The sequence below is a fragment of the Haplochromis burtoni genome, unplaced genomic scaffold, assembly GCF_018398535.1.
Source record: "Haplochromis burtoni strain Fernald_Lab_line unplaced genomic scaffold, NCSU_Asbu1 Contig_52, whole genome shotgun sequence".
In the NCBI taxonomy this organism is placed as follows: Eukaryota; Metazoa; Chordata; class Actinopteri; order Cichliformes; family Cichlidae; genus Haplochromis; species Haplochromis burtoni.
In genome coordinates, this window is record NW_024582413.1 from 226,555 (window position 1) to 249,905 (window position 23,351).

A 23,351-nucleotide genomic window follows, 5' to 3' on the forward strand; every position below is an offset into this window, starting at 1 on the left:
TTGGTTCTATGGTAGGTCTTAAAGGGTTAAATAAATATCGTCAAATAATCGAGATCTCAATTTCAGTGAAAATAATCGTGATTATCATTTTTGCCATAATCGAGCAGCCCTATCTGTGGATATGGCCACACTTGGGGACTTGCAGCTACTCGCACTTTGCATTGTGGGCAGATAATAAAATTATACAGGTAGTAAAACAAGAATGTGGCTGTAGCGGGAGAGGGAATAATAAAAAGTGAAGCAGGAGGTTGAGAGAGAGCTAGTTAAGGCTGTTTGGGTAGCTTAGCGTGGTCACTGACCTGCAGTTAATCAGGTCCTTGTGCTGTGCTTGTGGGAATGCCTTGCATGTGGTAACAGCTTGGAAAAACAGGCTTGTTATGGACGGCCTGGCAGGGGGAGTTCTTTGTTTTCAACCCTGATGGGGAGAAATCCATGGTTTCACCCAGTGCGCTTTCAGGGATAGGGAGGGAGTGGAGGGCAGTTTCTGTTTGCTATAACTTTGGGGGTCCATTACTTACTCCAGAACTTGGCACTGACACGATGAGGACTGTGATTTAAGAGCTAAAGAAACAAATGAAGCCCTTTCTTTAGACATGAACAGAAAAGACTAAAGCCTGAAGAATAATTTGAGCAGTGAGTGAGAGCTGGTTTTGGCTGTTTCCTTCAGCAGTACTAAAAGGGAAGGTTCCATAAGAGAGCCCGTTTGTTCTTGCAAAAGACTAAACATGCCATGGCTGAATGCTGTTTAACACCTGTGTTAGTTGCGTTACTATTGCCTAGTAACGCAACTAACCTATGCCTATTCAATAGGCTATTTGCAGCAACCAAGTTCTTAACATAACTTTTTAAACCAGTTGTTTGAAGCATTTACATATTCAGATACATTTACTTTATTAAGAATCCGTTAAAGTGAAAGTTAAAACATTTTCAAACCCTCCCGATGAGAACTGTAACAACTTAACCTTTTAACCTCACATTTACTGAAATGATTAACTAAATGAGAAAGCAGCAAAGTCACAAACATGCATAATTTAAAGGAAACACTCCTTACTACTATAAATACATTAAAAAAACCTGTTGAAATACAAAATGTTGCTTTTAAATGATGATTTAATAATTAATTAATTAAAATAAATCTATCCAAACCTACTTGGCCCTAAGCATAGCTGGACTGGCCATCGAGCATACGGGGCATTTGCTGGAGTTATTCTGTCTTTACGCTGTCAGCTGCCTCTTCTTTGCTCATTCTTTGCTCATTCTTTCCCCTCCCTCTCCTGTTTCTACTTCAATGAACACGATCATGAAACTGATCAGTGATCAGCTGATCAGCTTTTCTCTCTTGTTTGTTTATCGCCCACTTTGCGCCAGAAAGAGGAAACCAGCGGATGTCGCGTTAAACAAAAGCTCCACGTTTAAGCTTGATCAGCTGTTGTTAGAATTTATTTAATATTAATTTCTAGTATCAGCTGATGGAACCACAGCTGTTAAGCTGCTGGTCATGATATCGGTTTGGATATGTGGTGAGAGGGAAACATGAAGATGAAACCAGGAGATGTCCTTACTGAATCATCAAGCTGAACAGGTGATGGACAAACAGGTTTACCTTTTAGGTGACATGAATGAGTTAAAGGGAAGTAATGAACTGTTTCTGAGAGACAAATAACTCCAGGATCCTTTTTTACGCTGACGGCTGGTAACTACGCAGGGGCGGATCTAGCAAAGTTTTGCCAGGTAGGGCATTAACAGGGAAAAGGGGGCACAAAGAAATATGTTCTTATTCTCATTTAAAATGTCTCGCTTTTATTAAATAATTATCTGAAGATTACAACCAAAGTTTTTATCTGACGTAAAATGTATAGAAATCATACATATACCAACAAGACAGTGTCCATCACTTTCACAACAGCGTCTGTTTTCATTCAAAGGCTTTATGGCTTTTCCTGTAATACCTGGGGGGCCGGTCTCTAGTCAAAATGCCCGGGCCAATTTTTTGTTCCAGTCCAGCCCTGGCCCTAAGTGAAAAAGCAACTGCTCCCGGAATCTAATAACTGGTTGTACTACTTTGACAGGAACAACTGCAATCGAGCATTTGCAATAACCGACTGAGTCTTTCACGTCACTGTGGAGGAACTTTGGCCACCAGATTCAGGTCATGAACTGATGGCTGGATTTCATCTTTCAGGATTTTCTGGTAGAGAGCAGAGTCCAGGGGTCCATCAGTTTTAACAAAGCAGCCTCAGCCCATTATACTACCATGATGTTCTTTTTATGAAATGCTGTTAGTTTTATAGCAGATCCAACAGGACTCATACCTTCCCGAAATGTTGTCTTGTCTGTACATAGAATATTATTTCCAGTCTTGGGGACCATCAAGATGTTTTCTGTCAAATGTGAGACAAGCCTGTGTGGTTTTCACCTTGGAACTATTTTTGCCCAGTCTTGTAGATCATGGTGTGATTGGTTGCTTTTTGAGATTTTCTTTTTTTAGACTACTTTACTTTGTCAGACAGGTTCTATGTAAATGATTTTTTGATTCACTGGGTCTGGTTGTAGTTAGGCCTGTGTTATGTGTTGCTGTGTGGCATCCAGAGGTGTGGACCCAATATGAACTGAACCTGACAGCAGCTTTATTGCTGAATATGCAGGATACAAGGAACTTAAACTGAACACACCGGGGAACACAGGTGAACTAAATCAGGATAACGAGCAAAACTCAACACAACACACATAGGACGAGAGGCAGGAAACAAGCTCCAGACACACAAACTTGATCCAGGGAAGAAAATAAACAAATGGAGACAAGACTGAGGGAATCGGCACTAAAACGACTGGACACGGAGAAACCAGACAGACAAGGGGACACGACTGGAGAAACAGACAGGGACCATGTGAAATAAAAAAACAGGTGATGAAGTAAACAGGAAACAGAAATGCAGAGTAGACACAGACAAAAGTAAACAAATACAGAGACGGAGACTGGACACAAACAGACAGAGAAACAACCAAGGAAACAAGACTAAGACAGAGTGGACAAAAAAGGGAACTGACTCAGCCAAAAAAGAGACTTAAAAACTAGAATTATAAGCACTGGGTAGAAAAATACTAAACACCAAAGCACTAGGCAAATAAAAAGTTGTCATTATAAGTAATAATCACATATAAATCCAGAAGCAAATCAAAAACTCACAAAACTCAAAACACACAGATTCTAACTGTCTACGTGTAGCTCTTGAAATAATTGAATTCACCTTTTCAAAACATAAAGTTAATCACAGTTCATTCATGATGTAATGAGAGGGGCAGACCTCTTCATCACATAGGGTCAGGTTGGTTTGGATAGCTTTTCCCCCTTAATAAATCAAATCATCATTTAAAAACTGCATTTTGTATTTACAGGGGTTGTGTTTGTCTATTATTAAAAATTCATTGATCTTAAATTTAAGTGTGACAAATGTGCATTTAAAAAAATACAGAAAGAAGGAAAATAAAAGATGAAGTGGGCAGTTTTCACAGTCTGAGCCCTCTGTGGGTCTCTCATATTTGAACCTTCTGAATGAGAGTGGAAAAACTGCTGTGTTTTCTGCTTTGTAAACAGACACTGCTTCAGCCTGAGCTGTGGATTTATTTTCATTCCCAGTTGCTTCTGCCATTAATGAATAATTTAGTCTCAGATAAGTCTTAAAGTCTGTTATGCTACAATAAAGGGCCTTTAAAATTTGCAATGCGTTTTTTCTTCATTGATTAAATGGCCTGACCAGTTCCACAGCCAAGTGGTGATATATGCTTACTATCTAAGGCACCACTGAAATTGTGAATCTTGCATCTCCAGTGACGTTAATAGCGAGGAAACACTAATACGAGCAATACAGCTGGACAAACATTTTCACAAGCCGTCCATACTCCAGCTGTTATAGCAGCTTTCATTCCTGCTGCCTTTTGGCCTGCTCCTGCCCCCAGAGAGAAGTAAATCTACAAACTATCATGACTGAATTGCATCTCATTGATCAGCTTTCTTTTAAACTGACAGTGGTTTATTCACCCTAAAGAAAACAGATAAATACTGCTAAATGATAAAGTCATGGTTTTTTTAGATGATCCATGAACGCTTGACTCACACGCCAAAAGCACCGGTCATTTTTTCCAAGGTTTGTATATATAACACAGCCCAAGGTTTTGGATATAAGAAAAGATGGGTTGAGCATATTTGTCCAAGTATGTGTTCAAGGTCAGTTTTCAAGTAAATAAGATGGCTGAATGAAAGGCAGGCATTTTTAAAACCAGCAAACACTCTCAAGCTCTCAAAAATCTCAAAGGATAAACAGAAAAGGACTGAATAAAGCAGATAAACACGAAAGCAACTATAAAGTCACATTTTTAAAAAAATTAGGTGATGACATCTAAGTACTGAGACACATAAAAAAAACACATTTTATTTTACAATATTTCTGAGATTATTTCAAGATGGAGTGATATTTTAGTCATGCTGGCATCTAAGGCCCCAATCACAGAGGCCTACAGATCAGTCTGTGACCATCTAATAGGGAAAAATGCATGTATTGTGCAACCAGTTGGCAAGCAGCTGGTGGGAGTTGCTAGTGTTAATTTGATTACAATGCTATACCAAAAACCTTATTTTGATTGCTTTCACTAGCAGTTTGCTGTGGTTACGGCAGTTTGGGTGTAAGATGGCAGCTTGTCTGTAAACACAAACTGCTTGCCAAGTGGTTGTGAAACTGTAATTGTGTTGCAAATTGGAAACGGACACCATTCGCCTTCAAAGTCAAAGCTACACCTGTTGCAATGTGTTGGCTTCAGCGCTGACGTGGAACTTTTACTCTGGAGGTGAACGTTCTACATTTCTGGTTTCCACCACACTTTTTCAAATTTCACTACCATTTAGAGAGTAAATAGTGAGTGTTTGCAGACAAGTCAGCATCTTTCATGCAAACCACAGGTAACCACAATTATCTGCTAGCAACCAAAGCAATCACAACAAGGTTTTTGATAGAGCACCAATGACTTTGTTTGGGTTTTTTAAAAAAGCATATCCTGTGTTATCCTCTTAATTTTCATTTACTCCAATATGAGGCTCAGTGGATTGCATGGATGTAATGAACATTTAGTCTCCCTAGTTATAAATGGGGGAAGAAAAAAAAGTTCTTGAGGAAATGGTGTGCGGACAGATTTGTTTGCTTTCACTGCCAGCGCTGCTGGCTTACTGATTTGCTCTGCAGGAAGAAATGAGCAAATAATAAAACAGGCGATTTAAAAAGAACAGGCTGTGTTTACAGGTCCAAAGGCTGATTGCTGTATGTAGCTGAAGTAAAAAGATGAGAACTGCCTTATTTTTTTTAAATGTTATTTTAGTATAATTTTAAAACTCTTTTATGCAATATCAAAATTAGCGACTTTTGATCAGTTTCCACCATCACAGTGTCTTAAAGCATGTTCAATCATCCAGGTAAGTAAATCCCAAAAGGTTGATTCTGTTCACCTGGTCGTTGCATTTTCAGTGTGAGAAATGTTTCGTCACTCATCCAGGTGACTTCTTCAGTTTCAGCTGACTGAAGGTTTCCCCAACCTTATAAACAGTACACGGCACAATGAAACTGATAATTTGCATATTAATGATCAAGGAGCTGACCTCACAGCCTCACACAGTTCAGTCAGGGGGCTATTTTCAGTTATTGTGCAAATGTAATGTTTAAAAGGTTATAAGTTAAAAGTAGTTAGAAATATCACATAGCAGAGTAGCCACATGTGATTAAATTTTTTACAACTATTAGTAATGCTGATGAATCTATGGTTCATATGCAGTCAGTTTTAAAATGAGGTTCAAATATGTTTTGCAGCTCCACACAGAACTTGTTGGGCAAAAGTTACTCAATAATTGTTCTTTTGATAGTAACGGTTGTTGACCCCAGGATATGTCTCTACACTCCTTACATGGAATGACACAAAATTTTGTAGACCCTTTATGGCTTATTGTCACATTTGTAATGCCTCTGGCTGAATGTCATGAAGTGTACTTTAGAGGTGATCCCTTTTGCTTCATCTAGGTCAGACTTTTGATCAAAACCGATGAGATTCACATCAAACACGGGCAATGATGTCTTGAGCTTTTCACTGAAGTTAATGCATGTTGCATGCTAACAGTACGTACTCAGAACCCATAGTTCACTTCATAAATCCACTACAGACTCACATGCATAATTTGTGACTCTCCATAGGGTAGTTTTGTCTTAATTCAAACTGCTAATTGTGTACTTATTGGAAATGATGATGATAACAACACACTAGCTGCTGCATTTAGCAAACATTTAACACTTGTCAAGCTACTGACCAAACTCGTTAGATATTCAGTGTAGAAGGTTAGGTTTGTGTGCATAAACTTTAAACAGCAGCACTTCAAGCCCTTATAGAAATCTTCTTCTGTCAGTCTTGATGCATAAACATAGTAAACATTATATTGTTTGCGTGGGTGCTCTGCAGGTACTCTGGCTTCCTCCCACAGTCCAAAGACATGCAGTTAGTGGAATTCGGTTAATTGATAACTCTAAAGTTGTGAATGTGAGTGCGAATGGTTGTCTGTCTTTATGTGTTAGCCCTGCGACAGACCAGCAACCTGTCCAGGTGGTACCCTGCCTCTTGCCCTAAGACAGCTGGGATAGGCTCCAGCCCCGCTGCGACCCTCAAAAGGATAAGAATGGAAGAGAATGGATGGATGAATCTGTAAGCACTGTCATTTTGTGCTAAGCATTTCAGTTAAAGCATTGCACTGTCATTTGTCTAAAATTTCATAAAAGTATGCCCTGTGAAGCTTGACTCACTAAATAACTGTCAGAAAAAAAAAACCATACTGGAGTGTTTATTGAACCTTCTGACAAAAAAGAAAGAAATGAGATATCAGTTTGCATATGTGACTTTTAATTTCAGTATCAGTTTTACTGCATCTGGCGTTTGTGCAATCTATTGCCCAAAAATGTAATGTGCAATTAATTTTAAGTTTTGTTGATGATGATTTAGAGGTCTCAAAACACTGACATAAACTCCTGTATCAAATATAATATGTTTGGCATTAGAGCTAAGGAACTTGGGAAAACAGATGTGCACTTATGAACCTGATTAAACTGATCAAACAATAGGCATGTATGTGAAGACAAGCTGAACTTAAGTTGCTGATGATGCATTTGCACAGTGTCAACCAGAGTCATGCATGCATTAACAGCTCTGTTTTGTGAATGTGTATATTCTCCAGGGCTTCATGAAAATGAGGACATACGCGTGATGATGGCAGGTTCCAGCATGCTGAAAGTTCGGTCTACAAGTTGGCAAAGGAACCGAAGCATGCGGCTGCTGGAGGACGGACTCACCGTGTGGTGCGAGTCCTCCCGCAAAGGCAAAGCCCAGCAGACATGTAAGTTTGTCTGAAATCCAGCTTTATGGTCAGAGTACTCTGTAAGGAGAGCTCAGTGTGTGGCGGGGTGGGGGGCTGGCTTGAGCAGACATCATGACCTAATGAAGAGGAGAAGTGAGCTAGTTATGAATAGGAGTTGAGGAGGAAAAGGAGCTTTGATTGTGAGCATGAGTGAACTAATACGATAAATAGAAAGGAAACTTAAGTAATGGAAGAGTATACGTGAGAACAGCGCAAACTGAATTATATTTAAAGCAAGCAATGTAAGCGTCCCGCCATTAGTCCAATAGAAACAGAGATGTGATTCAGTGCGCTCATTCAGCCTGCACATTGTTTGGGGTTGTTGAGCTGCTTTATCTTGGCTCTGTCTTCTGCCCTCTCCCCTACTTTGCCCATTTAAAGACAGTTCTAGTTTCTCTGGTAACTGAGGAGGGTAATCATGTGATCTGTAGTGGTTATGACTTACCAATTCAAGCTTCCTAATATACATTTAATAGTTTTACTGACACTTAGACCTCCGACAGAAATGGGCATGAGCTCTTTGATGGGATCAGTTTATAATTTACCAGCGCATAAAACTGGATTTAGCTTCTGAGACTGAAAAGTAGAGCCAGCGCAGAAATTTCTTAAATGTGCATTTATTCCTTTAGTTTCAGAAAGCATTAAGATTATTTGAAAGTCCTCAATAGAACATTATGGTATCAGTAGCCTAATTTAAGTATTTTCTTTAACAGAAAAAGCATGGTATGCTTCAGGGTGTGACAAACTTGTGATAGGCCCTTTATATCACTCCAGTGATTGTTTGACATGTGGAAGGAGAGTGTAGCTGCTCTCTAGAAAGTCAACACAGAGGAAACATGCCTGTAGGTTACCCTGGTTGAGAGTGGTAGGTCGAGATTCCCCCATGTTTGAATGTTTCACCTTGAAAAACAAACGTCAAGCTAATGATCAATGTCCAAGTTTAATTGAATTGAGTGTTTTCTGTTATAGCGGGTAAACAAAACTGATATTACATAGAATCCTATAGACTCAACTCCCACTTATGCAAGTTTGGGCCTGTTATCACTCTTTGCACAAACTCCTTAAGGTTATGTACACAAGGTGAAAAACAAGATAAGTTATAGTTGGAGGTTTGCAAGTTGCTTAAGGGTAAAATTAAACTGCAAAAGCAGATGAGATTGTTTTGGGGTTTTTTTTGCTGTTAATATTTATGTTCAATTCCTTTAGCGATCGGACCTCCTTGAGTACCTAAAGCATCTTTTGCAAAGCACCATTTTCAGTAATAAAATAGTGGGGAAGAAGTTAGTAGACTTTATACTTAATTTCACAGCTCATCCATTATATTATGTAATGATATTATAATGCCTTGCTTTTCAGCCCACTGTTTTAAACAACTAGTCATGTAGTAGCTATATTAGGATGTTGTGCCAAAGCACACAGGGGAAAGATAGTAATGTCTTTTATCTAGTTATTCAGGGAATCAATTCATGGATGTCAGCGCAGTATGTAGGACACAAATCTTGTTCAGAGCGCAACTCTTCTGTCACGGCATCAGAGGGTTGGACTGATGCCCTAAATTACCGAAGCACAATTCCTGGAAGAGTTAATGAAAGTAAAAGAGCAAAAGAGACTTCGCAGCAGCATCTGTTCAGTCTCCCATTCCATTTAGGTCTTTGTAGCTAATTCTTTCTGTTGAAATGAAAATTTACTTCAAGGTGGAAAGCTTTGAGCACGTAATATGAGATCAGCTTTGTTTTGTCCCTTGTTGCCTGACCTTTGGCTCTCCCACCTCTGTGCTGTTTGTGATCTCCACCCTTATGTTAGAATGCAGTTTAATCCTAACCCTTCCCGCTTGTCTCACAGCGTGTGTGGTTGGGCAGGTTTGTGGGTCAATGGGTGTGAAGGCCGTTTTGATTGTGCCAGCCATGCCGCAAATAGACACAGAGCGGCCGAGCTGCCGCGTTTAACACTCCATAGAATGATGACATCAAGCAGCGTGAGAACAGAGTGACCACTTAAGACACTGGCAGGCTGCTGAGGACCAAATCTCTGTACGGGATAAAGGTCTGGCTCTCTTCCCTCTTTCTAGTCTCCCAGGTCTGATTTGATCTAATGTCTGAAGTTCAGGGTTGCGTGTGATCCTGGCGTAATATACACCACCTAAAACTTCACACTACACATAGGCACACACCCACATGTATATGTTACTTTTACCATGGCTCCGAGATGACCACAAAGGAAGAATGCGGAGTAATTTCGAAGAGGTGGATTGCAGAGGCTTTTATGACCTCTAGCAAGAGAATGAGGTTATTGTCAGAGAATACTTATTGCCCAGCAGGCATCTCAGTGCAGAAGCAGAAGAGCTCCTGTGCTGAATAAAGTTCTAGTGTTAGAATAAACTAGGAGACACTGTGTGTTAGTGTCAGCCTGTTTCCTCCCCTTGTTTATAGTTGTAAATCTGAGGTTTTTTCCCGGGCCAAAAATGAAGACTTGCAGTGCAGTGCACTTATGCTCTTTAGGATGTTGAATTGTTGAGATTCAAAATGTAAAAATGCATATGCATATTTTGGGGGAAAAAACACCTTTCCCCTTTTTGAGCTGGAAAAAAATAAAATAAAAACAAATAACGTAAATCCTATATTTCCTTACTAAAGTACAAAGAGCATATAAAATGTTAAAACTTGCAATGCTTATGCAACCCCTTGTGAATATGGGAGTTTCTTCTTCTTCTTCTTCTTCTTCTTCTTCTTCTACTTCTACTTCTACTACTTCTTCTACTTCTTCTTCTTCTACTTCTTCTTTGGAATGCCAAAAGCTTTTAATGACTCACTGGTCTGAACTGTGGACAGACTGGATTCACAACCGGCTTAACAGAGTGATGTTGTGCAGAATGCAGAACATGTTTGCTACCGTCATGCTAAAATAAACAAGACCTCGTTGCTGGTTATTTATATTCTTTTTAGGTGTGGTCCTTTGGGTGCAGATATGTTTTGGGGCTGTCTTAATATTATGATGATGTGATGTACCGTACATCCAGCTGCTCCTTTATTTCCCACACCCCTCCCATTTATCTCAGGTTGGAGCTGGCAATAGGACGCTACTTTTGACCCCTGGTGGTTGGGTTTTGTGTTTCCTCCTGATTGTGAACATGTAGGGCAAATGTGCTATTTGCTGTGCTACGGAAAATGTATTTACGGTAAATGAGAAATCCCTTAATTATTTTTTACTTTTAGATTAGGGAAATAGCCCATTTGAACTTTGCTGAATATAATAATTTTCTTGGTAATTCTTAGTCAGGCAGGTGGAGAGCCGCTGCAGGTGGCATCCACACAACCTTTTGATAAATAATAATAAATAAATAAAACTTTGAATAAATAGGTTTTAATTTTATAGGGAGGGGGGGGGGCACAAGACAAGATTTCATATATATTTTATCTGATACTGAATGGCCTCTAGCAGCACAGTTAGATTTCTTTTTTTCATGCCTCATACTTTAAATGAAGCCTGATTCTTAAGCTGTCAGTACTGGAACCTCACACTGAAGGTCTAAGTCATTACTCTCATGTCATTTTTTTTTTTTGTTTTAAAATTAGTCTGCTGACGAACATGTGTGGATATAATATGTTTCGCAGTCTCATTAATGTGTCACTCGCATTCTCTAAAAACGCCTCACACTTGACCTTTAGCTGCTTCTTGTGCAACCATGGTCTCCTGCTGAAGCAGTTTACTCATCGATATTATCGCTCCTGTCCCAGTTGCAGTGACGGAGGTGGAGTGTGTGTGTGAAGGCTACCAGTCGGAGGCACTGAGGCGGCTGTCTGGAACCCTACCAGAGAACCAGTGCTTCACAGTGGTCTTCAAAGGAGCCAGGAAGAGCCTGGACCTGAAGTGCCCCACTGCAGAGGAAGCTCAGCACTGGGTGCGAGGTCTCCGCATGTTAAAGGAGCGAGTGGCCAGAATGAGTCAGAAGGAAAAACTGGACCAATATCCTGCCCAATTTCCAATATGCTAGAATAAATATAGCGTAGCTGAGGCAGCATTGCTATGGTGACTGACTCTGCTGTCACATGTACCGTCCTACGTACACAGCATAGCTAAGGTGAGAGGTAATTGCTCGACAAAAAAGCCCTGTCTAAATATAGGCCTGCTATCACTCTTAATTATAATCTCTCATAGCCAGAGGAAAATAGCAGTGTAGTGTTCAGGTAGATTATAAGATCTTCCCCGTTGCTCTGTTTGTTTCTCATTTTGTTTTTTCATTGTGAAATAAAACTCATGTCAAGTGCAGCAAGTGCTTTTCACTTAATGTGGCTGTGCAAGGACACCATAAACTGTCAACAGGTTAAAAATTGACATTGAATTGTAAAAGGCTTTTGCTTTAATGGTCCAACACAATGTGAAAAGCACTAAATGCATAAAGATGAGTCAGTTGCTGATAGTTATCGTGTCAAAAGGCTATAGCATTATCAGTCTGGAAAAACACTAAGAGACAATTCCAGTATCTGTTTTGGAAGATGATGCTTTACTTGACTCAGTTTCAAATCAAATTCATGTACCAAATATGCATTTTGTCCTTTAATTCTTGCTAGAAAGGGTGAGTATGAAAAGGAAAAATACAGACCCTTTCAATAACAGCAGGATAGAATAAAAAAGAGATCAAATATAAGAAAAAGGAGGTTTAGCAAAAATAACCTCCCTTGGGAAAAGAGCAGGTATTAAGTGGATTTATAACAAATAAAACCCAGTAACATTTGTTTGACTCTATGCTTTAGTCTTGCTTGATTTCTTAACTCCCTACACTTGGATTCGGGGGTACCTCAAGCGAGCAGATCAGAACAACGACGGCAAGATGAGCTACGATGAGGTCAAACGGCTGCTGCTGATGATCAACATTGACGTGAGCGAGCAATATGCCCGCTGCTTATTCAAGGTCAGAGTCATGTGATGTTTTAGTACCTGTATGCTCATTAAACTGCAGCACTGAGTGTAAAGAAGTGAGGGAATTACAGAGCTGTAGAGTTGTTGCTATCTGGTTAAGGAGGTGTCATTTTACTCGGACACCCTGGAGTCCAGAGTCTGTGTTCAATTACCAACCCCAGCAGCAAGCCAACCACAAGCCTCACTCCACATCTTTACCCCCTCCCTCTTATCTTCCCCACAACAAATCACGAGCCATTTATTTCTCTTTTGTGCAGGGATTACTACCTGCTATGTCCCTCACTTCACTATTATGGCAGAATTGTTAGTCTTATTCTTCTTCTCTATGCAGCTTACAGTGCAAAGAAGCATGTTTTCAACGTAGGTGCGCACAGCTGCGTTGAATTATTATAGAGGTGCTTTTCCCACAGGGAGTTTGATGCACTCCCAAAATAAAAGCGAACAGCCTTTGATATTGTCTATTTTCTTCTCTGTGTGTTCACTTTCTTGGCTCTTTTTAACACACACCTTTTCTGTGCATCTCAGCGGTGTGACCAATCTGGCGATGGCCGCCTGGATCACACAGAAATTGAAGAGTTCTGCAGGGAGCTGCTGCGACGGCCTGAGCTAGATGCCGTGTTTAGACACTATTCAAGTAAAGGTAGCGTGCTCTCCACTGCTGAGCTGCGTGATTTCCTGGGAGATCAAGGGGAGGACGCGTCGCTGGATCATGCTCGAAGTCTTATACTCACCTATGAGCTCAATGACCGGGGTAAGTTCTAAAAGCAGTCATTAAAGGACTCAAAGGAGGAACCCAAAATATTTATATATAAATACATTCTGAATGTGACTTTTGATGCCGTCTCCATACAAAAGAAATAGCGATTTAGCCTATCACCATAAAATCTGAGGCACAATCCTGCTGCTGTGCAAAAAAAGCAATCCAGCAGTGAGAGCTCTTTGTTTTAAGAAAGAAAAGTTGTGCTTTGTTTCGCTTTTCTTATCACTGAGTTATTATAATTCAGCCATAATGACAGTACTGATTATACTGTATGTGCACTCACTAACCATTTTATTAGGGATGCCTTCTTAGTACCTGTTTCGGCCTCCTTCTATGTAGCATTGATTCAAGAATGTTCAGGAAACAATCCTCATTTTTGGTCATGATGACATCACATAGTTTCTGCAGATCTGTCAGCTGCACATCCAAAATAGAAATCTCTCCTTCCACCACATCCTAAAGGTGCTCTTTCCGTGACTTTGAGTACAGTGAACTCATTGTCATGCTCAAGAAACAGTCTGACATGATCTGAGATTTGTGACATAAAGGGGCATAAAGGGATATAAGTATTGTGTTTGAGAGAAACATATTATGGAAAAAAAGCTATTTATTTATTTTAATCTTCTGTCCCTCACAATGGACATGGGGTCATGTTTGATTACAGAATGAATGATATTGGTTCCATTTCTGAAAAAAAAAACAAAAAACAAGGAAACAAATCTGAGCATTAAACCATCATTTTAACATGTAACCTATCAACATCACGCTTTTTATTAAACTTCATTGTGTACACCTAATACTTACCTCAACCGGGCTTTTTAGGTCTCATCACCCAAAGCATTAATAGTGATCAGGAATGGTATGACAGAGAGGCTCCTTGCATGAGTTCCTTAGATTGCATTATATATATCTATTAAAATATAGATTTAGTGTGCATATAACTCTACACTCTAAAAAAGCCTTGTAAACCTTGTATGTTTATAAGAGGTCTACATGAAACGGTACATTTGGAGCCTAGGTTATGAGTTGTGCCTGTTTGTAATTTGTTTATCTGTCTCTGGTTTGTGCACACCAACATTGGTTTTCTTTTTTTCCTATAACCTGGTTATGTATTTTCAGAGGCCCACCTGTTTGGTGGTTGTGGCCAGTGTTGTCCTGTTTACATGTCTCATGCTAAAAACCAACTTCAGCCTAATTTTGGTGTCATTTAAACTGAGTTGAACTAATTGTTAAATACAGGAAAAGTAAAGCTGAATGCATTTCTACCATATTATATATCATTAATTATGTAAATCAACAGGATAAAAGAAGAAATCAAACTTTAAGCAACTTTAGGCCTGATTCTCTTTCCACAATTTTGAGCTTTTTTTCCCTCCATCTGTCTTCTGCTATCTAAATGATGGACATGAAAACGTGAGGTAGTAAGTTCTGCTGTCCACTGTAAAGGACACTGAATAAGTTTTGTTCATGAAAACAGTAAAATTACTAAACATATCAGAGTTGATACTCTTAAACTGAGGAAACCTTTTAATTTTCTTTTAGCAATAATGTCATAACATCTGTTTAAAAAAAAATCGAAATTATCCCAGCTGTCATTTGGGAAAAGGCAGACTACACCCTGGATTGGTCAGTACAACTAATTCCCTTGACAATAATTACTGTAAACAAGAAATAATATTAACCACAAGATGAATGTAGTTATGACTCAACTGTATGACAGTATTTAGTTTCAAATTAAGACAAGAAATTATTCCTTAGATTGGATATATATATTTAATAGAATATAACGTTTTATAAACCTCGTATGTTATTGGGGTGCGACCGTAGCTTAGGGGTTTGGGAGGCGTATCTGTAACCGGAAGGTCGCCGGTTCAATCCCTGGTCTCTCTTTCCTGTTTTGTCTTTGTGTTCTTGGGCATGCCACTCCCGCCTACTGGTGTTGGCCAGAGGAGCCGATGGCGCGATATGGCAGCCTCGCTTCTGTCAGTCTGCCCCAGGGCAGCTGTGGCTACAATCATAGCTTGCCTCCACCAGTGTGTGAATGCGCGAATGAATGAATAGTGGCATTGTAAAGCGCTTTGGGTGCCTTGAAAAGCGCTATATAAATCCGATCCATTATTATTATTATGTTCATGAGAGGTCTCAATAAAAAAAAAAAATAGTACATTTGCAGCCTAGGTTATCTGAGTTGTGCCGGTTTGTGATTTGTTTATCTGTCTCTGGTTTGTGGACACCAACATTGTTTTGTTTTTTTCTAAAACTTGGTTATCTATTTTCAGAGGCCCACCTGTTTGGTTAATGTTGCATGCTAAAAACCAACTGCAACCTAATTTTGGTGTCAATTAAACTGAATTGAATTCAACTGATTTGTCTGTGAAGGTTCTCAGTCATCCAGGTCATCGTAGTCAAAGGAGCTTGCAAAGAAAAGCGTCTGGACTTCAAGGTGAGGCCAGGTTTCACAATGAACCCACCTGAAACTCTGGCTGATTGGGGCCCGCACCCAATTTCACACCTTGGCTCAGGTGATTAGAGGATCATCAGGGGGTCCTTTTGTCCCTCTGTGGGGGGAAACTCCCACTAGGTTTATATCTGGGACTCTCCACCATTTGACCTTAGAACTGAAGAAGCTTCTCGGATGAGAGGTGAAACGTCTTCAAGCAACTTAAAGAAGTCCAGACGCTTTTCTTTGCAAGCTCCTTTGACAATTCAACTGATTGTTAAAGACAGGAAAAGTTAAGTTTGATGCACTTATATCATAATATATATTATTAATTATGTAAATTAACAGCATAAAAGAAGAAATAATACTTCTGGCAACTCTAGGTCTGATTCCCTTTCCACAGTTTTGAGCTTTCTTCCTCATGCTGTCCTCTGCTTCCTAAATGATATACATAGGCTGATATGTTATGCCATTTCATGTCTTCCATGTATCCCTGCTTTCTTTTTACTTGTTTAAAGCCCTTCGTTATCCTGTTAAATCCACTTAAAGATTACAAACTGATGGAAATAAAATACCATTTATTACAGCTCAGAAGAACCTGCTCATGACACAAAATGGTTTCACCATGTACATGCTGTCTCTGGAGAATGATGTCTTCAACCCTAACCATGCCAGAGTTTACCAGGACATGACCCACCCCCTGGCCCATTACTTCATCTCCTCGTCACACAACACTTACCTTACCAAGGACCAAGTCACCGGTGCGAGCAGCACTGAGCCGTACATGAGGTATTGAGACAGAGAAGAATGCAACATTGGCCCTCAGTCAGTCTAGTGAGATATGTGCCTGTGGTTTCAAATGAATAAATCTGTCACTGTCAGGGCTCTAATTCAGGGCTGCCGCTGTGTGGAGCTAGACTGCTGGGATGGAGATAAAGGTGAACCCGTCATCTACCACGGGCACACACTCACCTCCAAAGTGCCCTTTAAGGAAGTCATTGAAACCATCGGTCAGTATGCCTTCGAGGTAAGAGATTTTGTAGCTTTCACTCATGGAAATTTGCAGTTATGCGTTGTGCTTACAGCTGTGCCAACCCACTGCACTTCTTTTGGTTATACACCTGACTCTGAGGCAATCCTGTGGTATTTTGTATAGTATTATACTCTTGGGTTTTGCATTGCTATAATGTGATCTAATTGCATTTTAACGGCTTAGCATAAGAGTTTTCCTGTGTTTCTCCCTGCAGACGTCCCCATACCCTCTAATCCTGTCCTTGGAGAATCACTGTTCTGTGGAGCAGCAGGCTGTCATGGACAAACACCTCCGTAGTATCCTGGGCAAAAAACTGCTCACAGAGCCTCTCAGTGACCAGCCACTGAGAGACCTGCCTTCTCCCGAAGTATAACAACCACACACATAGAAGCACAGCTGGACCCATTTGCTTTTCTAATAAAGTAATTTATTCCAATGGCATTCCTTGCAGGAGCTTAAGGGGCGCATTTTGGTAAAAGGAAAGAAACACACTCCTCACCTGGGTGAGCTGGTGAAGAACAGCAGCTGCACCAGCTTCTCTTCGAGCTCTGAAGATGAACTAGCCAGCAGCATTAAAAGCACACCCATGAAGGATCCTGCAAAGGTCAGTTCAAGAAAGGCTTGTTATTGAGTCGTGGAAGCTGTTAACACAAACGCTTTAGTTAATTGACCAATTTTCTTTGCATTGCCTTTTCCAGGTCCGTTCGAAACTGTGCCCCGAGCTATCCGACCTGGTGGTTTACTGCAAGAGTGTCCCCTTCCGTGGGTTTGGAAATGTGTCTGAAAAACCGCCAAATGAAATGTCTTCTTTCTCTGAAAACGATGCCCTCAAGCACATCAAAGAGTCTGGTACAATAGTGGAGATAATTGCATCTTGACATCAGATAGAGAAATTCAAAAAGTTTGCCAGCATCGTGTCTTTTGTGCAGCTGGTTCAGCTGGTTCTACAGAAATTATAATTAGCCCTCAACGTATCATGGCTTGTGGATTTCTGTCTTTTTATTTACAGGGAAGCTTTTTGTAAGACACAACAGCAGGCAGCTGAGCCGGATCTACCCTTGTGGCCAGCGCCTTCAATCATCCAACTATGATCCTCAGGAAATGTGGAACTGTGGATGCCAGCTGGGTTGGTACTCCACACTGAAAGCTACGCTGCTGTTCAGATGGAAGCAAAAAAAAAAAGTTTTTTAAAAACCCAGAGACGTGTTTTATTTCTGTAAACTTACTGTCATGTCACATGTAACCTGCTGACATCTCTGATTCCGTTAATTTAATCCCGTGTCCCTCCACTTTCCTCTTTCTGCCGTTAAGTGGCTCTAAACTTCCAGACGGCTGGGGAGCAAATGGACCTGAACCAGGGCCGCTTCCTCGCAAATGGTCGCTGTGGATACGTCCTCAAACCCAGCTTCCTGTGCAGTCCCACATCCAACTTTAACCCAGAAAACACGGGAGGAGGCCCCGGTCATACCCCGACTCAGCTGACTATACGAGTGAGTAACTGTTACTAAGTTAAGGGAAATGAACATTATAGATAGATAGATAGATAGATAGATAGATAGATAGATAGATAGATAGATAGATAGATAGATAGATAGATAGATAGATAGATAGATACACAAAAATCCAAAGAATTTAAATTCATCATGAATATTTTTTTAAAGCATATAGATTTTAATAACCACAAGATATATGTGATGAAGTTTTTCCAAAGTTTCGTTCAGATGTGCCTACCTGTTAAGGAGGAGATAGACGTTATAGTAAGATTTCTGTACCGCTGTTCTAAACTTAACATAAAAAGTAAGGAAATTAGTGTTTGGTTGATTATTTCTTTGTGGTAACAATACTTCTTGGTAATAAATCTTATATACCACTGGAAGGATACCACATTTGTAAGGAAAATGCATTTGTGGGTTGAGCAGTAGTGTTGAGAATGTGGGTTGCACTCATGAAAAACTTGCCAAATCTTCTCTGCCAACGCCAAACAGCTTATTCTGCTAATAACTCTTGTTTGGTGTCATTTGTTGGATTGGATAATTGAATTCTGAAGAAACAAGACATATTGGGAGTTTAACAGCAGTAAATGCTGGTTGAAAAATGTCATCCCATCCCACAGCAGTGTGCGACCAAGCTGGTTACCAACATGAGGAGTTAGAGACAAATAAAGAGACTTTCCAACGGTATACAGGGAGTGCAGAATTATTAGGCAAGTTGTATTTTTGAGGAATAATTTTATTATTGAACAACAACCATGTTCTCAATGAACCCAAAAAACTCATTAATATCAAAGCTGAATGTTTTTGGAAGTAGTTTTTAGTTTTAGCTATTTTAGGGGGATATCTGTGTGTGCAGGTGACTATTACTGTGCATAATTATTAGGCAACTTAACAAAAAACAAATATATACCCATTTCAATTATTTATTTTTACCAGTGAAACCAATATAACATCTCCACATTCACAAATATACATTTCTGACATTCAAAAACAAAACAAAAACAAATCAGCGACCAATATAGCCACCTTTCTTTGCAAGGACACTCAAAAGCCTGCCATCCATGGATTCTGTCAGTGTTTTGATCTGTTCACCATCAACATTGCGTGCAGCAGCAACCACAGCCTCCCAGACACTGTTCAGAGAGGTGTACTGTTTTCCCTCCTTGTAAATCTCACATTTGATGATGGACCACAGGTTCTCAATGGGGTTCAGATCAGGTGAACAAGGAGGCCATGTCATTAGTTTTTCTTCTTTTATACCCTTTCTTGCCAGCCACGCTGTGGAGTACTTGGACGCGTGTGATGGAGCATTGTCCTGCATGAAAATCATGTTTTTCTTGAAGGATGCAGACTTCTTCCTGTACCACTGCTTGAAGAAGGTGTCTTCCAGAAACTGGCAGTAGGACTGGGAGTTGAGCTTGACTCCATCCTCAACCCGAAAAGGCCCCACAAGCTCATCTTTGATGATACCAGCCCAAACCAGTACTCCACCTCCACCTTGCTGGCGTCTGAGTCGGACTGGAGCTCTCTGCCCTTTACCAATCCAGCCACGGGCCCATCCATCTGGCCCATCAAGACTCACTCTCATTTCATCAGTCCATAAAACCTTAGAAAAACCAGTCTTGAGATATTTCTTGGCCCAGTCTTGACGTTTCAGCTTGTGTGTCTTGTTCAGTGGTGGTCGTCTTTCAGCCTTTCTTACCTTGGCCATGTCTCTGAGTATTGCACACCTTGTGCTTTTGGGCACTCCAGTGATGTTGCAGCTCTGAAATATGGCCAAACTGGTGGCAAGTGGCATCTTGGCAGCTGCACGCTTGACTTTTCTCAGTTCATGGGCAGTTATTTTGCGCCTTGGTTTTTCCACACGCTTCTTGCGACCCTGTTGACTATTTTGAATGAAACGCTTGATTGTTCGATGATCACGCTTCAGAAGCTTTGCAATTTTGAGACTGCTGCATCCCTCTGCAAGATATCTCACTATTTTTGACTTTTCTGAGCCTGTCAAGTCCTTCTTTTGACCCATTTTGCCAAAGGAAAGGACGTTGCCTAATAATTATGCACACCTGATATAGGGTGTTGATGTCATTAGACCACACCCCTTCTCATTACAGAGATGCACATCACCTAATATGCTTAATTGGTAGTAGGCTTTCGAGCCTATACAGCTTGGAGTAAGACAACATGCATGAAGAAGATGATGTGGACAAAATACTCATTTGCCTAATAATTCTGCACTCCCTGTAGGATTTATTGCTAAGAAGTATTGTTAGAAGAAAAAGGAAGTTTCCTTCCTTTTTGTGGCAAGTTTATTTTTCATAGTGTCATTTAGTTCTTGTTATTACTGTCCATACTTCAATTTTTTTCATAGAGGAGAGGCCATCCTCTGTTGTTCCTCTGGAAGAGTTCCCTTATGTCTAAACTAGAGTCTAAACATAGAGCTATTGTGTGCTATCCAGATTGTCGGATTTTGCAAAAAAGTTGCCTCCAATAGACTTTTTTTTATACATTTCTAATGATAATTTCATGCACACAATGATGAATTATGTTTTGCTTTTTCAGATAATATCTGCACAACAGCTGCCAAAAATCAACACAGAGAAGGCGAGCTCCATTGTGGACCCACTAGTGTGGGTGGAAATTCATGGGGTGGCTATTGATAAAGCAAAACAAAAAACCCACCGCATTGACAACAATGGTAATATTTATTTATTTATTTATCCACAACAATAAAATTTTAAAAATACATTTTTATATGTATTTTTTTTTTGCAGAGTGATAATATATATGTTATCTATGTATATTTAAATTCAATGCAGGCATTTCTGTAAATCAGTGTTACTTTTATAATGCAGTGACAGGAGACAAGAGATGATGTCAGAAAGCTTCTTTGTACCTTATTCAAATCTTGGAATATATACTTGTGTAGGAGTCTTTTCAATCCAATGCCATGATTAGTTTGTTTGAACGTTTTAATGCACCAGATGGTGTATTTACAGCTCTTGTGCGCCCTCTGCAGGTTTCAACCCTCGCTGGGACTGTACTCTGAGCTTCCAGCTGCAAGTCCCTGAGCTGGCCCTGGTGCGGTTTGTAGTGGAGGACCACGATCATGCTGCCAAAAATGACTTTGTGGGGCAGTTCACTTTACCTTTTACAAGCTTTCGCATAGGTGCTTATTAAGATTTAGTCTACAAGTCAGTCTTCACTCTCGGATGTTCTTTTTAATATGTGTCATACTCTTTTTTTTTTTGTTTGTTTCTTCTCCCCACCCAGGTTATCGACATATTCACTTACTGAAGGCAGATGGTTCTAGCCTTTCTCCTGCTACACTCTTTATCCATGTCAAAGTGACTCGCAGAGGTGTTCCTGTCAAAACTATGGCTGAGCGTATTGCCGCTGCCAAAGGCAAAGCGTGACACACATCTGAACAAGACAATCAGATATCTGGACAATGAAGGACCTTGGAAGGAGGAGCTCCGAGTGTAAACAGACAGAGACAGAATGCTGCCGTTGTCTTACAGTTCAGACCCCAAGTGGTCCAGTTTGCACAAAACCACTTCCCAGTGCTTGAAGAAAGGTGTCTGTCAGAGATGGACACATGCCCTCTGGTGACTGTAATTCATAACAAAAAATGCAGAAAAAGGGACTGTTAGAGAGAATGAAGATCATTTATTTTATGTCATCATTTTATTTTTTAACATGTTTTTTTAACTTGAAGGATAATGATCGCTTAAGTAAAATAGCACTTCTTAAATTGATGCTATAACAGAATTGCAATGAGATGTAAACCAAGTGTAACTAACTGTGTTTGACAATATACATAAACATCAGTGTTTTAGATGTTATTATTGGCACCATTAACTGTGCTGTAATACAGATTTAATTTTGTGTCAGTGAGTGCCCCAGGGCGCCATGGCCCATCATGCCCAGGTACAAGTACTTGATACTCCAGATATCTGGGCACTTTTTAAAATTCTGTCTGGAAGACAAATTCTAACATATTCTTACATCTTCCAGCAGAACATGACAGACTTAACTTGCAAAGATAAGCTTTTTTCTTAAATGTGTTGTATTTTATCTTAGCATCATTTCACATATGTTCAAATGTGCTTGTTTAAAATCATATTTGACTTTTAACGATACAGTATTTCCATATAAGCTTCTTTCATTTTGTCAACTTTTGTCTTCGTATTCAGATCTAGAAAAAAATGCTGTTAAAAACTAATTGCATCAATCTAATACAACCACTAATTACTCCAGGCTACAGTGAATCTTTTAATACTCTTATAAGGAGGTTCACTGATAATAAAATGGTCCAGCGATGAAAAGTAATTACTGTAATTACAGTTTTAATGGTCACGCTGGTTTTTGAGAAAAATGTAATATGTATTTAATAGTGGGTGAAGTAAAACTTTGCTCTCTTAATGTTTAATATAGAAGCTGTGGGATGCGTTTGAGTGGTTATGTTTGCAAGAAAAATGTTTTTATAAAGCACTTCTAACAATTTTTTTCACATGCTGTCAAAAGATACAAGTGTCTGTTTTAGTTTCAAAAGTCCACAGTGTTGTGTGTGGACACCTGACACTTTAATAAATGCATAACCAGAAGGTTCTAATCTGTGAATTTTTGTCTGACTTTTCTGTGGTACTCTAAAGCTGTCAGCCTAAAACATGATAAATCTCTATATTCCAACATTAGAACTATCAATGGATATGTCCCTGCCTGATTAGGCCAAAAGTAAAGACAAAAAAATGAAAACTCTTAGCAATATTTATGAAATTTCACATTACACAGCATGGCAGCAATTTCTCCAACAACTGGACTTCTTTTGTTTCCGAGCATATCCGTGAATTATGAGTTAATCCACCCACTGAATATTTTGTGGTAAACTTAATTAAATACAAAAACACACACACAGTGGGTTGTGAATGTCAGTCAGCAACACCACAATGACAGAAAAATGAGGTCAGTATTAGTAGTTTTCCCCCTTCAAGAAATATGTTGCTAAAAAGTCTAAAATTAACGCTAAAATCATCACAGATATGTTTTTAACATCAGCAGAAATGGTTCAAAAATACACCTCAAATATATTAATATAGTCCCTGTTGATATTTAGGTCAAAATGTTGCATTGCTAACAAAAAGTAATCACACACGGCTCTCTGAAATAATCATTAGCAAATATAATCATGTTATCGTCTCATATGACTGCCACGATTTCTTATACTGTGTATGTTGCAACTCTGTGGGTATTTTGTCCAACTGTTGTTGCCG

At 39.6% G+C, this 23,351-nt stretch overlaps 1 protein-coding gene across 2 annotated transcripts in view; it reads left to right on the forward strand.

The window, feature by feature from the left end:
* Positions 1-22,701, forward strand: part of plcd3a (phospholipase C, delta 3a) — a 36,119-nt gene extending 13,418 nt beyond the window's left edge. For both annotated transcript variants that reach the window (XM_005921888.3, XM_005921887.3), the window contains exons 2-15: positions 7,259-7,417; positions 11,173-11,401; positions 12,218-12,347; positions 12,881-13,106; positions 16,143-16,344; positions 16,438-16,582; positions 16,803-16,955; positions 17,040-17,192; positions 17,287-17,437; positions 17,598-17,714; positions 17,900-18,078; positions 20,641-20,776; positions 21,098-21,247; positions 21,352-22,701. In XM_005921888.3, coding sequence (XP_005921950.1) covers positions 7,288-7,417; positions 11,173-11,401; positions 12,218-12,347; positions 12,881-13,106; positions 16,143-16,344; positions 16,438-16,582; positions 16,803-16,955; positions 17,040-17,192; positions 17,287-17,437; positions 17,598-17,714; positions 17,900-18,078; positions 20,641-20,776; positions 21,098-21,247; positions 21,352-21,494 — 2,244 coding nt within the window. In that variant the 5' untranslated portion in view covers positions 7,259-7,287 and the 3' untranslated portion in view covers positions 21,495-22,701. The remainder of the gene's footprint in view (positions 1-7,258; positions 7,418-11,172; positions 11,402-12,217; positions 12,348-12,880; positions 13,107-16,142; positions 16,345-16,437; positions 16,583-16,802; positions 16,956-17,039; positions 17,193-17,286; positions 17,438-17,597; positions 17,715-17,899; positions 18,079-20,640; positions 20,777-21,097; positions 21,248-21,351) is intronic.
* The last annotated feature ends 650 nt before the right edge of the window (positions 22,702-23,351 follow it).